This window comes from Thermobia domestica, unplaced genomic scaffold (genome assembly GCF_964235325.1).
Source record: "Thermobia domestica unplaced genomic scaffold, izTheDome1.hap1.1 HAP1_SCAFFOLD_246, whole genome shotgun sequence".
Classification (NCBI taxonomy): Eukaryota; Metazoa; Arthropoda; class Insecta; order Zygentoma; family Lepismatidae; genus Thermobia; species Thermobia domestica.
This window is the reverse complement of record NW_027655965.1, coordinates 1-15,698: the sequence shown is the minus strand read 5'-3', so window position 1 is coordinate 15,698 and position 15,698 is coordinate 1. Positions and strand designations below refer to the sequence as shown.

The 15,698-nt window shown below is 35.6% G+C and overlaps 1 protein-coding gene across 1 annotated transcript in view; it reads right to left on the bottom strand.

Annotated features, from left to right (window-relative positions):
• Positions 1-14,547, bottom strand: part of LOC145676621 (dipeptidase 1-like) — a gene marked incomplete at its 5' end in the record, with an annotated part of 261,116 nt that extends 246,569 nt beyond the window's left edge. Inside the window, one exon of the mRNA XM_081747455.1 lies at positions 14,415-14,547. Within this exon, the coding sequence (XP_081603581.1) occupies positions 14,415-14,547 (133 nt within the window). The remainder of the gene's footprint in view (positions 1-14,414) is intronic.
• Between the last annotated feature and the right edge of the window lie 1,151 nt (positions 14,548-15,698).

Sequence of the window (15,698 nt, the reverse complement as noted above, 5' to 3'; positions counted from 1 at the left end):
TTTGCCCTATATTTGCCATAACAAGCTTGAAATTTTGACAGTAGATTATTTTTCAACAAATTATTCAAAATTAAGTAATATTATTCAAATAATACGATCACAACATACTGAAGTTACATTAAGAAGATTAATTATTCGATTCATTAATTGTTAATATTAGTTCTATCTAGCAAAGATTGACAATATAGAAAATACAAATATGTTTTCTCCCACAAGATATGACTGTAACAGAAATCATTGCTGTACATTACAATTGTTGAGTAATTAATGAATTGACGAACTAACAGCGGCACTGAAACGTACTATAGCATGTAAGTTCGGGGTGTATGAGATGGCCTTCTTACAATTTTTACAATGAAGGGTTATATAGACAGAGATTACCAGTACGTTACAATAATTTTAATATAATAGACCAAGTCGACTGAGGAAATATCTCACGTGGGGTATGCAGCGTAGCATTTCTATTATCGCATGCACAGCTAAAGGAACGAAATTAATAGGCATAAACTGGAGTAATAGTAAACAGGCATAAGCTCCAGTTACAGAATAGCAACCACATTGCTGCTTGAGGTAGGACATTGGTTCAATATATCGAATAGAATGCAGTAACCAAGGCTCAAAATAAACAAAAATCTGAAATATTTAAATACTGCTAATGGCATTACAGAAGATTCCTCATAATACAGTAGAACAAATACGATTTAAATCTCAAATCTCAAGGTATTACAACACCTCAGCAATATTTCAACTATGACACACTCTCAATAATGCTATGGCCCATGGAACCCAGAGGTTCCATGCCGCTTCACAAGAGCTCTCCATTGACGTATGTCCTTAGCCAACTGAATCACTTTCTCCTTTGTATTCCTAATTGTGCAAGACCCGTATTAGTATTGTATCTAGGTATTCTTAATGGTCACTTTTCGATTGGATTTTCAGTTAAAATTTTTAAACTTTTCCTATTTTCTTTCCTACCGTCCTCATGACCTGGCCACCTGAGCCTCCTCGACTTGATAACCCTAGCAGTGTTTGGTAAACCGTATAAATTATGTAGTTCCTTGTTATGAAGGTTCCACCACTCCCCGTTCCACTTGGGTCCTAATATTCGTGTGCTCAGATAGACTTCCAGTTTGCGTTCTTCCTTCAGAGAAAGTGACTATGTTTCGCAACCATACATAAAACGGGCACGATTATAGTTTTACATATTTTAAGGCTCACATTCATCTACAGCATTCTCAATGACAAAATATTTTAAACTAAATAATATCACAAATTCCTTTCTTCAGTCAATATTTAATTTCTTCGTGAGTTTTAGTTGTTAATATTGATCCTAGATATTTGAAAATATCCACATTGTTGAAAATATTGTTTGATATTTTCACATATCCGTAATTTGCAGTATTACGATCCAAACGAATATCCATATATTTAGTTTTCTCTGTATTTACTTCTAATCCCAAGTCCCTGCAATCGTTTAATAAAGCCTCTGGATTTCTGCATATGTTGTCCTCTCATCCCCTATTATATTTACATCATCAACATACGTCATAAACTGGTAAGCACAATTGAGCTCTAGGCCCTGCTTACTATCTTTGATTTTCTCATAATGTTCTCCAGAACAAACTTGAATAATAATGGCGACAACGCATCTCCTCTCCTTAGACCATTCTGGACGTAAAAGCTCATTTGCAAGAATAATTCTATTCCGATTTTACTTTCGGATCCATGTAAGCACACCTTAATTAATCTAACTAGCTTGCTCGGAATTCCAAATTCTGTAAGAATGATGTACAATGTTTCCCTCCTCACCTAATCGTAAGCCTTACTAAAATCAATAAACAATTTATGTATCTGAGTACCATATTCTCATTTCTTTCGAGTATTTGTTGAATGGCAAATATCTAGTCAATAGTTGATCGATTTCGCCTAAATCCGCACTGATAATCTCTAATAATTTTATCAGCGTATAAGGTCAATCATGCTAACAGAATGTTTGAGAGAATTTTGACAGAAGGAAGATGTCTCTATAGTTGTTACAATCAGTTTTGTCACTGTTTTTGTGAATTGGAACAATGATTGATTCTTTCCACTCTTGTGACAATTCCTCCTTGTTCCAGATAAGAAGAATGAGATTGTGTATCTTGTTCCACAATTTTTCTCTCCAGCTAAAATTTACTCAGCCAGAATTTCGTCTACACTCAAAGATTTGTGTTTCTTTAATTTCTTTATAGTAATTTCTATTTCTGTTTGGTTAGGTTCTGGAAAGTACGATTCTGCTGTGTGTATTTTCCTTTCTCCACGGACAATAGCTTTTGGCTGCATGTTAAGCAAATTCTCAAAGAAATCTTTCGGTCTAGAAGATGAAAATTGTACCAATGATATTGATCCGCCGACTTTCTTTAATATCTATATAAGCACGAGGTTGATAGCCTTTCTTAAATTCGTTGATGCCATTATACACGTCACGAATAGTTTTATTTTTACCATTATATTCAAAATTTTTAATTTTCGCAATCACAAAATCGCGTGTCTTTGTTCTAAAAGTTTTGGAAGTTTACCACCTGATGTAAACGAAATTTTGTGTAGTTATATTGTTCGGATTTTGTACCCAGCGCAGTTTTGCCTATTTTCTCTTCTCTGCTACTGTAATGTATTCCTGGTCGAAGTATACATTTAGTTGATTGGCGACTGAAAATAATAATAATAATAATAATAAAAACTCTCTCAAAGAGGACTCTAACAATACACATGTTTTTCACAACAACATTTCTGTAACAACTCCATGATAAAATATAAGAAACATAAGTAATTTTTCTGCATAAAATTCACAAGGAGTTGTTTGTTCTTTGGTGTCATTTCTTTCAAAACAATTTTCTTTAAAAAAAAAAATTCGATTCTGCCCATACTTCTTTAACAAATATTTATTTAAGAACTTTACAGCATTGTGTATGTACTTTCTCATGAGTTAAAGTCACAAAGAGTAGTTTACTCTTGAGGGGAGCTTTCTTGTGACAATCTCGAAAAGTGTTCATTTGATTTTGTGGGTCTATAATTCTTAAATATTTCTCTAATTTAATCCTTATATCCTAGTGTAACTAATTTCCCATGAAAAAAAAAATCCACAAAGGGTAGTTTACTGTAGGGAATGGGTATATTTCGCAAAAAAAAAAAAAAAAAAAATTTAAAAAAAATCCGTAAACACACACACACACACACACACACACACATATATATATATATATATATATATATATATTATAAGGTGGTCCTTACTTTACAACGTGGTAATTTTTTTGGGACACCCCTTCATTTGGTGCCACTTGTCGAAAAACTATCCTGTGCAAAATTCATTCTAATCGAATGGGAATAAAATGGTGCCGCAAAGGGTCTAAAGTTTTTGTTCATTTATTGGGAGCTTTTGAATAATCCAATAGATGGCAGCACCCATAAAGATATAATAACAAGCACGTACAAGCGACATTTTCAAATTCTTTCCTGTAAATTTCAAGAAAAAAAAAATAGTAAGTTAAGTTGTGCTACGAAAATAAATTATTTCGATTGAATAAATGTCATATTTACTATGTATGTCTTTTTGGGGGGACATAAAGTTTATTTAACCACCTGAAACGACATTCATTTATTGTTTACTTCTCAGGCGCTTGAATTTAACTTTCTGCTCAGTTCCCCCAGTTCTGGTTTTAGTTGGAGGTCAGTGAAGTAAAACGAATATCTTAAATCAATGGAAACTAGAAGCATCGATAAGATTTATCTTTTTGAGCACGGTAATAGACAAATTACACAGGGCTGCAAATTGAAAAAAAGTTCGTGTTGTTTTTTGATTAATAGGTGAACTTAATTCTTTGTTCCTAGCTGATTACGAATAGTGAGTTCGTTTTTCCCTGTCACGTAAGGTTTTCTTACAAATCAATGTCAAAATTTGGGTCTTTTCCGTATCAATACTGCTTTATTCTACCTTATTTCTTATCTTCTATCAGACTAAAGAGCTTATTATGCTAAATATCTGAACATGTTTTGTTTAATGTGAATGCAGACGAACAAAGAAAAGAACATAAGATTCTCTACACATACAGATTACTACATATATACATATAATTTGGAAATATATACATAAATATATACGTTGTAAAATGGAAATCAACACAGTCATATAACATTCTTATTTTTCACATCTTTTTTGCACGCTTTCTCTTATAAGCTTTCCTAATTTTCTTGTGATTTTCTTCCGAAGTTTTTCTGTGCAATGTGCAACAGTAGTCAGCCATCATGCTAACACTCCAAAGTGCCTGATACCTTTTCTCCATATCCCTCATGTCTTGGTAGAACCATTCGCCTTGTTCCTCACTTAATTCTCCGAGATTTGGTGGAAAGTAATCAAGATGAGAATGCAAAAAATGCAACTTGAGATTCATGTTGCAACCCAGTTCTTCAAATTTAACTAACATATTCTCAACAACTTTTCTGTAATCAGCACTTTTGTGGTTCCCCAGGAAGTTCACCACCACGCTTTTAAATGCTATCCAAGCATCCCTTTCAGCATTAGTCATTGTTGCCTCGAAGATTTTATCCTTCATTAATTTCCTAATGTCTGGGCCAACGAAGACAGCTTCTTTCACTTTGGCACATGAAAGTGAAGGAAATTTGTTGCATATGAATTTGAAACATTCGCCTTCCTTGTCAAATTGTTTCATCAATCCTAATTTTATGTGAAGAGGAGGCAGTATAACTTTCTCAGGACTGATTAAATTTTGTTGAATGATGTTTTTTGATCCCGCGTTCAGTGTTTTCCGTCATGACCACTGTTTCCTTCCCCAGTGGCAATTTCGTGCCCTATCCCACTCGCAGATGTAACATGGTATTTTTGTATAACCACTTTGTTGCCCAAGTATAATGCTCAAAATCTTCAAATCTCCACACACCACCCAACCATGTACCTCGTATTTAATTTTATTAAGAATAAATTGCACATTGTCATATGTTTCTTTCAGTGACACAGAATGAGCAATAGGAACTGAGGGGAACTTATTTTCATTATATAACAGAACAAATTTTAAACTTGTTTTATTCGAGTCAATGAATAATCTCCAATCACTAGAAAGGCAAGGGAAATTTAACTTGATCAACAAACCTGACACATCACAACAAAACACGACAGAACTTTCTTTTGAGTTTCCGATATCTGTACCAGGAAAATGTTCCACAGACCAGCAAGTTATTTTCATTAAGTCTGGAACCAAGAAGTTCAACAGATTCTTTAGACAGATTTATGTCTCTAACTAGATCATTGAGCTTGCGTGAAGTGAGTGGTATAGGGTCACAAGATCTGCTAGGGGGGTTGTAAACTTCATCTTCTATTTCACTATTTTCCACTGAATCACTGTACGAACTCAAGACTTGATGGAGGTGTCGGAACAGGCAAGTCTAGACCGTGCAGCACAGGTCTCGTTGCAGAGGGAATATTGCGATACACTATATTTGTCTTGTTTCGAGTATTGTGTCCTACAATTTCACAGAACAGAAGTAGCAATCGTCGCTGTGGTTTTTGGGTTTTCTCCACACCATTTGTACTGCGAATGGCATAGATGACCGCCTTCCAGTGCTCCAGTTCCATAACGATTCCACATAAGATCTACACAGATTGTGTGGAGTCCACGATTTATCTTGATTTCCAAGTTCCATACGGAAGTATGCGAAATATGCCTTTCTTACAAAATCTGCAATTTTCTGTCTCTGTTAGTGTGGAACAAATTCACCACAGGTGTAACAAAATAAATCTGGTCTATTCTTACAACCAGGAAATGCCATGGCAACACAGTATTCAACGAACTACAAAAGAGAAATAGCCGAAGATAATAACGCTTCATACTATTAAAAAATATCTAAGATTTGCGATAATTAAACACGAAATTTATTTGAAATGAGATAACAAGGTTTGATATAGAAATATTTTAAACATTCATGCAGGCAAAATTTTAGTTAATTTAATTAAATTAAACTTCCTTACATATAAAACATATTCATTTTTATTACCGCCTGGATAATTTCACCACGTACTTGTGACATCTAGCGTCAATCAATTGAATTACGCTTAAACATGCATACCGCAATCAACATATATAAATCGTGAATTGTGAGAAATTCTTACGTGATATGAGAAAACTAGTGCCAGTTTCGGTTTCAGCATGTTCAAATACATATAAAACACCCAAAATTATAAAAACAACAGAACCTATGCGGCCCTGTGTTATTGGTTCCAAGGTACCATCAAATGCACAAACGCTCAGGGTGTTGTTTTACACTCTCGGAAAAGTAAAATTTACGACGTAGTACATCTTTAGTGATAAGAGGTCGAAGGGTTTTGGGAAAAGGCCCGTATCCCAACCAAAAGATTCGAACACAGTGTAGAGAAATTGGGAAAACTTTAAAATGAAGGGAGATCTTTGGAAAAATCGCCTGTTCGGTGAAAGAAGGATTTCTGAAAAAACTGGATGATCTTTTCAACATTACTTATTTTTCTACTTTGTATCTCATTGACAATGAGGAAGATGAAAAGTTTTTTCTTAATCAGAGGAAAAAAGGGCAACCTGGATGCATGATTGAAGCTGACATTGCCCTACTGGGAAAAGAGAAAAAGCAGTGTGTTCGCAAAGAACAAGAGGAACTTTCAAGAAAGCAATGCAAAGAGGAGCAGATACAAGTGTTGCAGACAGCTCAATTGGGGTCATCTGACAGTGGAGTAGATCATTCAGCATCTGCCAACAGGCCCGTATCTAACTGCATTCAGCATCTGCCAACAGGCGGTCTGAGTTGGGGGCTGGCCCCCATAAATATTTACTGGCTCAACCTAAAATTGTCACGATAGGCTTGCAAATGAACTATAATATGGTGATAAACTATAATATGGTTGGATCGGCCCCCTACATATTTGGGCTGGCTACTGGCCTGCTGCACGAGAAGAGGAGCTCAGCAGTTCAAGTTGTTTAAATACTCCTGGTGATGGTGATGGGCGAAAAAGAAAGTGTGCACGTAGAAATGTAATTAGATCGAAACTTGTTGCAGTTTTGAATAAATAGAAAGTTAGTGATAGAAATGCGGTTCATATTTTAATTGTTGTTACCGAAACATTGAAGCAAGATGTAGATGCCTTGGGTTAAAAATAAATCATCTGTTCGCCGTTGTCGTCAACATTTGCGTCAGTTAGAAGTTGCAACTTGCAAGAAGTTTTTGGCTGAATTTGAAAAAAAATAAATGCTGTTACCGTGCACTGGGATGAAAAGATGCTTCCTGCATTAACAGAGTTCGTTGACAGACTATTCGGTATTGTTACTTTCAACGAAAGTAAACGATTACTAGCAGTTCCGAAATTACAAACTGCCACAGAAGAACATTCAGCAATTGCTGTGCATAATGCTCTGGAAAAATGTCGTCTTGTTGATCAAGTCCATGTACTTTGCTGTGACATAACGTCGGCAAATACTGGACGAATAAAACATGCCTGCATCTTGTTGGAACAATCTTTAGGAAGACACGTTTGTTATGCAGGCATTACATTTATGAACTCGTTTTAAAAGTTGTTTTCGAGTCAAAGATCAATGATCGTTCCTTACCAAACATTTCTGTTTTCAATCGTTTTGAACAAGCTTCGAGTGATATTGACAAAACTAAATTCAAGCCCGCTATACAAGATGAATGCATTCAAGAAAAACCACACGACACTGCCAATGACGTTCTTCAGATTGCTATACAGAATACCTAGAATAACTTACCCAGAGAAGACTGCCTTGAACTTATTGAACTTGCTGTTATTTTTCTCGGAGGAGTTCCACATCATTACAGTTCCCACGAAAATATCATTACATTTCCCAGAAGCTAATCATTATGACAGATGGAAAGCGAAAGCCTTGAAGAGTTTATTTTTCCGTGATTCATTCTCACTGGAGTGAAAGCCTGATCCATTTTCACTTACTACTTGTGATACTGCTCGTGATTCACTTACTATTTTTTTCTTGAAAATTACAGGAAAGAATTTGAAAATGTCGCTAGTACGTGCTTATATGCTTATTATATCTTTATAGGTGCTGCCTTCTATTGGATAATTCAGAAGTTACCAATAAATGAACAAAAACTTTAGATCCTTTGCGGCGCCATTTATTCTCTCTCATTCGATTGGAATGAAATTTTGCACAGGATAGTATTTGGACAAGGGGTGTCCTGAAAAAAAAATACAATGTTGTAAAATAAGGACCATCTTTATACATATATATATATATATATGATCGTCTTTCGTAAATAGATGTTCCCGTAATAATTGCATAAGATATGGGAACGAGAAAGGTTAATGCGATAACTTGTATCTTTTATTTATTTATATTATTATTATTATTATTATTATTATTATTATTATTATTATTATTATTATTATTATTATTATTATTATTATTATATTGTGATGACGGCGATCAATATTGTGCAGTGCTTCTGATTATGAAAGTTAAGCTGTAATTTTGAGTTCGATGACTTGAAGGGTTAAAACAAGAGTGACTCGTAAGGGTAGTTTCTTCGGAGGAAGTGTTTCAATATTTTCGAGATGATTGCTTTGAGAAAAGAGGAATGAATTGCAAAAAGGACTGAATTGACATCCTGACCTCTTTTGGCGCGGATTTTTGAGGCGCCGTTGTTGACACTTGAGCATGGTAACCGCGCAAAACCAAATTTAATACCATCAATTATTATTTTTTTTTACTATGGTTTATAACAGTCTTCGTTCTATATTGTGACTGGGAACATTGACCATCCTCCCCTAGGGGTCTTAATAGCTGACCACATAACATCTCATTAACGATTTTTAGTAACCACTATTACCTTTTTATGCCTTTTTCTTTATTATATTGGAAAGCACCTGTGAACTTTCACGCATGCACTTAGGAAAAGATTCAAATATACTCCCTGAATGAAAACAAACAGCGCCATCTTGTTGTATTAGAGCAGAAGTAGAAGAAAGAGAAAAAAACTACCTTTGCCAGAGAAGGCTTCTTCTCATAACGAAGTTATAAAGTTTCCTGAAATTAAGCTTGTTTTTCTGCCACACACACACACACACACACACACACACATGTGAAAGTATCTTCTCACTCTCAAAATGGCCCTGGATCTCTTTCCTTATCTCTATCGTGCTGATGCTTCCTTTTCGGGTCGAGGCACCATTTTACCAAATGTTGCATCAGCGTCTTCCAGATGGTCATTAAAGAACTTTCATATAATAGATAAAAGAGGTGATAGTTTATAAGTAACAAAAAAAAGTAAACTTCTATTACCCTCATATATCTTAAGCGGATAGACGTTACCCATACACGATATCACACATTACTTGGTAACAGCTTCTACTATAATATTTGTATCCATTAATATTGTGTGCATTATTGAACGAACACTCATAATACATAATACTCGGGTGACCATATATAAAACACTTTTGGACTCGGGGTGATGATATTGTAACTTAAGATTCTAGTCCCATAACTTTGAGATTATGACTTATAATATTAATTAATTTATTTATGACTTCTTTTACCTGGCGAAGTTAATGCTCTGTAGTCTTCTTCGAGCACACAACCACGTGCATACATTGTTTTTCTTAAAAACATTATTATTACTCAGAAAATACTGTACATATATACAATTACAAAAGAAAAGGATTTCAACCACATAAAAATGAATGTGCTATTTAATTAAAGAAAATGGTTAACTACTACCAAACATAAAATGTAACAAAGTACAAGAGAAAAAGAAAAAATACATATATGTAGGAAGAATAGAATCCACAATAATAACAACATAAAAAAATTAAATATTTTGTATAGCGATATTAGAATATACAGTAGCGTATGCACGAATTTATTTCGGGAGGGGTCCAAACTCAAAGTGAGGGCATTTTATATTAAAATTCCTAAAATTACCCCTATAATTAGGTTAAATTTACATAAAAAACTGTTAGCAACCCTAAACTATTTTGGACTGTAATTAAATCTCGATCGAAATCTCCCGGCATACCAGCAACAGTTCATGACGAGAATTTTGAAGCTAGTGATGGTCAGAGACCCGACCTTTTTAATAACTACTTCTGTAAAACATTTACCGCCTTTCCCCCTACAACCCATCTTCCCCCTCTCCTCCCCATTTGTACTAACACCTTATCAGACCTCTCTACCACCCCGGGTGAGGTTTTGGTTCTCTTGCAGTCGCTTTCTCCACATAGATCTCTTGGGCCCGACAACATTGGCTCTCTCTATCTTAACAAAACTGCTTCAGCTATTTCAGTTCCTTTATCCATCCTATTCAATAGATGCTTCAGAGAAGGATATTATCCCACCAGCTGGAAACTAGCTCATGTGACCCCAATATATAAATCAGGACTTAAAGATCAAGTATCATCCTATAGGCCAATATCTCTTCTTTCTGTAATATCTATTATCTGCGAAAAAATAATCAAAGACAGGCTTCTCAAATTCACGTCGCCTTACATTCACACCTCTCAGCATGGCTTTCTACCGAAAAGCTCAAGTCTCACAAACTTAAGTACTCTTCTTTCCTGTGCAGTTCAATGTATAAATAACAATACTCAATTAGATGTCATTTATTTTGATCTCTCAAAGGCCTTTGATTCTGTCAGTCACATTCTTCTTCTCCACAAGCTTTCTAATAGGTTTAATGTACATGGTAAATTTCTCTCTTTAATCACCAGCTATCTAAAGGGCCGTAAACAGAAAGTTGTTATTTCAGGGGCGACTTCTAACCCCCAACCTGTGATCTCGGGGGTGCCTCAGGGAAGCGTACTAGGGCCCCTGCTATTTGTCCTGTATATGGACGATCTCTACTCTCACCTATCAGTTAATCCTAGTGGCCTTTTGCTTTTTGCTGACGATTGCAAATTATATAGAGAAATATCATGTTTCCATGACACAATTGCCTTACAGGAAGACATAAATTATCTTGTAGACTGGTGTGAAATGTGGCAATTGAAACTTAACAGTAAGAAATGTGACGGTATTACAATTACTCTGAAAAAGTCTCCTGTTCCCTCCAAATACCATATTAACGATTCCCCTATAGCACATTCTGCCAGTCATAATGATCTTGGTGTCATCTTTGATTCGAAACTCTCGTTCTCTGACCACATCTCCTCAATAGTTAAGAAATCAATGCGTATGCTGGGGCTTCTTTACCGATTCACTGAACTACGTACTGTGGCATCATTATCAACATTCTATAAAACTCTAATAGCACCCAAGATAGAATACTGCTCTCCCATATGGGCCATGGCCGCACCTACACATCTCTCTAGACTTGAGTCTGTTCTCAATTTCTTTATTGCAATAGTACGTTTTCGTGTTCCCGCACTTCGAATATTACCTAAGGAGGAAATTTTGCGATATCTTAATATCCAGACGCCGGAAGTACGCAGAAATAACTCTGATTTGAAGTTTCTTCATAAGATTGTAAATGGGAACCTAAGATCAGAAACCCTAATTCAACAACTATCCTTACATGTTCCTTCCCGCAAAACCCGGAATATCCACCTATTCCATCTTGCACGCCCTAGGTTGACAATTATACAGAGGTCTCTTTTTCACCGAGTACCCAACTATTATAATAATCTAACAAGTGAGGTGGACATTTTTTCGAGCTACCCGGTGTTTGAAAGAACAATAAAACGCGTGCTGGCTAAATAATATTACTTGTGCACTCTTTGTTAATACTATTGATGTTACTGTTGTTGTTTATTTTTTAAATTCTTTTTCTTTTTTTCCCGCTTGTTGACATTTCCCTGTGTAAAATGGCACAATTATGCTGTATCTGGGAATTTGTTCAATAAATAAATAAATAAATAAATAAATAAAAGTGGAAATTTCGGGCAAGGGGCGGACCCTCAGAACCCACCCGCTGCGTACGTCTCTGAGAATATATATATATAGGGTCGGATCCAGGATATTCTGAGGGAGGTGCACCAATAACTACCAGAATATTTGAATTGAATTGGAATTTTTAAAATGCCTTTAGACATCTGTGATGTAAATGAGGAAATGTCCTGTAAATGCTAACTATCTGTTCTTGGTGAAACCTTTTCTTTCAACTTTTAGAAAGTTAACATAAACTATCGATTTTGCAATACTTCCCTTAGTTTTAAGCCCAAACGGAAACATGACAGCAAAAATTTTCGGGAAGTGTTGCTACTTTCACTGCTAGCTTCTCACTTTAGGTAGTGTATATTTACAACGAAGTGGGGGGGGGGGGGGTTCACTTGCACCTTTGCACTCAACTTAATCCGGCCCTATATATATATATAGTGTCGGATCAAGGAATTCTTGAAGAGGGAGTCAACAATAGCTACCACTACATTTTGATTTAAATTTTTAAGTTTTAAATGCCTTAAGGCATCTGTGGTTTGAATGAGGCATATTACTTTGTTCAGTAAATCCTTTTCCTTCAACCTTAGTAGTTCGTAGTACCCAACTTCCTGGAGTGGCGGCGCCACAGTCTCCGAAGTTTCAGCGGGAAAGAGCAGCTGAAACCTGTTATACTATATTATTATTTTATGATATTGGTATCAATAATATGTTTACAATTATACAGGGTGTGCATGAACTATACGGACAAAGTATGAGGTGATTCCTTGCTTTAAAATGAGCCAATGTTTATATGGACGTGTGGGTAAAAGTGTATAGTTTCTGACCTAAGGCTGTCCAAAAGCGTGAAGGAACTCCATACATACATTGCGACACGCGTTATTTTGAAGACAATATCTATGGAATAGCGGTTCATATCAGTGTAATGGAAGTTACCCTAACGACTTGCAAAAATGCCTACTTCAGCAATGTGCAATGGATGTGCAAGGGATTCTATACAGGGCATTACTTTCAGACTGACCAACAAATTTTGAGATATGCTCTTAGTCTACATAAAGATAAGTCCAAAGTAAGCGAAAGGTACAGTTTGACTTCGGTGAATAGGGAATGTTTCAGCGGGAAGTCAGAAATGATATAGACTGTTAGCCCCACGATTCTTTGCGTTCGAAATAACGCATGCCCAGATATTTTGTTTCACACATATGTGTGAAAACTGTGAAATAAACCGTACAACAACATATCGCAACACACGTTATTTGTATCACAAGAAATCGTGGAGCTGGTAGTCTCTAACAGTTCCAGCTTATTACCGACGCAATAAGTATCGCTCTTGTATAATTCTAAGCATATCTGACAATTCCGTTGGAAGCATGTATGAGAATTATGTCATATCGGAAATCCCTTGAGCGCACATTGCACTAATATATGTATATTTGGATTGCTTATGTGTGACTTCCTGTACGCTGTTGTGAACCGCCACTCCACGGTTTTAGCATTGGAAATAACGCGTGATGCAATATAGTTTTTCCACATTATCGTAGTTCTGTAACTGTGCTCTTTTGCCCACGTTTCCATATGAAATTTTGCGCATTTTGATGTGTTGGTATAGTTCATTAACACCGTGTATATACATTTTTAAAAAATAACATAGTAAGGAAATTTCTTTTGTAAATTTCCTCCGCTTTTATTTATGCAAATTATAAATATTTTATTAACTGAATATAAATATGAATATTTTATTTTCGCCATTTAAATACTAACGCGAATTAGGCAAAACAAATGTATTTATTTCGTCTAAAATTGTGAACAAAAAATCCTATTATTTATCTGGGGAGCGCGGTGGCTCAGTGGTAGAGCGTTCACCTCCGGTACTTGGGGTCCCTGGTTCGATCCCAGCTCGCGCCGTGTGGACTTTGTGGTGGACAAACACCGTGCTCGTGGGTTTTCTCGGGGTTCTCCCGTTTCCTCCCACTTTCTTCATTCCACCATTTCATTCATTTCTCATAATCACCGTCTCCTTTAGCCTAACCGGCATAACCGTGGGACGTAAAACTCAAAGATTTCATTTCATTTTTTCCAAAGTTTTCATATAATTTATCTGTGATAATTGTATGAGATATTTGGTAGTAGAAACCATGCGAAACGATTACGATTAGAAAGTTATTCTTTGTTAAGATAGAAAATTGTATATTCATGTTTAAAAGCATTTATGAAACCCAGAGCACTCAAATGTGTTTGTATAATTTAGGGTAAACAAACACATAATTCAACTTTATTATTAAAAAGGTGGAAAATTCTGGCTTAGAGCAACTTAACCCTAAGCTCTGTTTTAATAACAACGACAAATGGTTGTCGTTTTTGTATAATTTACTGAACCTAATGAGCTATGTTTGTTTAAGTGAGAATAATCTTCTGGAGCGTGATAGTTTTTATAATATTAATTATATGGTAATTACTATTATTGTTTGGAAACTATTTTTTTTTTTTACATACCTCGAACAGAAGTGACAATCTGCATATGTGCTGGGTATTTATCGACCAGTCTTTGGATTACATCAATTTGCTCCAGCGTCAATTGAACAGCATCCAAATACTGTGAACTACACGGGACGTAGGCGGACCAGAACTGTAATGAAATATAATATACATATAAATTAAATTTTTTACTTTATTAATTCGTTTATAAATTTCTTTCATTACGCTGGAAACATTAACAAGAAAAGCTTTCTGGACGCGAGATAGCCAGAATCTATATATTTCAAAAATTCTAACATTCATTTACTAAAACTGGAAAGGAATCCTGGAAAAGCTTACTAGAATGACTGACTGTGGACCTTCAGGTTAACATACAGTATTTCGAATTTAACGTCCCTTTTGAGCGCTGAGGATGTATGAGACGGGGTTACTGCTTAAATAATTCAGATAGAGACCTCAAAAATGGAATATGTTCTAAATTACCAAAAACGTCGACTTGATTCTCTTGTGCACTGATCGCGCCATATGCCATAGCGAATCTTAGCTGGCAGTCGGTAACGCTCTCAACTTCAGTGCGAGCGGTTCCGGGTTGGGTTGCCGGTGGGGACACTCGATTAACAAGTTTAACAAGTTTTTTAGGTTTTCCTCCTTGATACCAGGCAAATGCCGGAATGGTATCTAACACAATAGTCCTAGGCTACTCCCTTTTCTCCCCATTCCTTTCCCCCTCTCCAGTTTCCCGAAGAGTGTGATGTCCAAATTACGTCATCTCTTATATGAATGTGCCGTCTAACATGGCAATACATGCCGATAGCCCAAAAATCTAATTTCTTATCCTAATTCTAGAATCAAAGCTGATTTATAGGGTAAAGGTGGTCTCACATCGTATCAAGCAGGTAAATTCCATTTTCATCAGATATTTCCATTCTTTTAATCATCTGCTGGGTGGCTGGCAATATTGAATTGTGAACCGCAGAAAAGAAAGATATTGTATGTATAGTATTATGAAATATTTTTTATCCTGAGGGTAGCACCTTAAACGATTCAATTTATGTTATTAATTTTAAACCCCTGGGAGCAAATGTAAATATTATTAGTAAACAATAGTATACCACTCGACTAATATATTTGATCAATAAATCTGTATATGATTGTAATTTATTGAACGTAGAATAGGAAAACATGTTTTTATACAGCTAAATGCTTAAGTTGCTAGAGGCACACAAACTTATTAACCAGGAAATGTTCCGTCTTATGTAGAGTCGTTTTGACGTATGATTAGCGTCATACTAAAGGCATGAC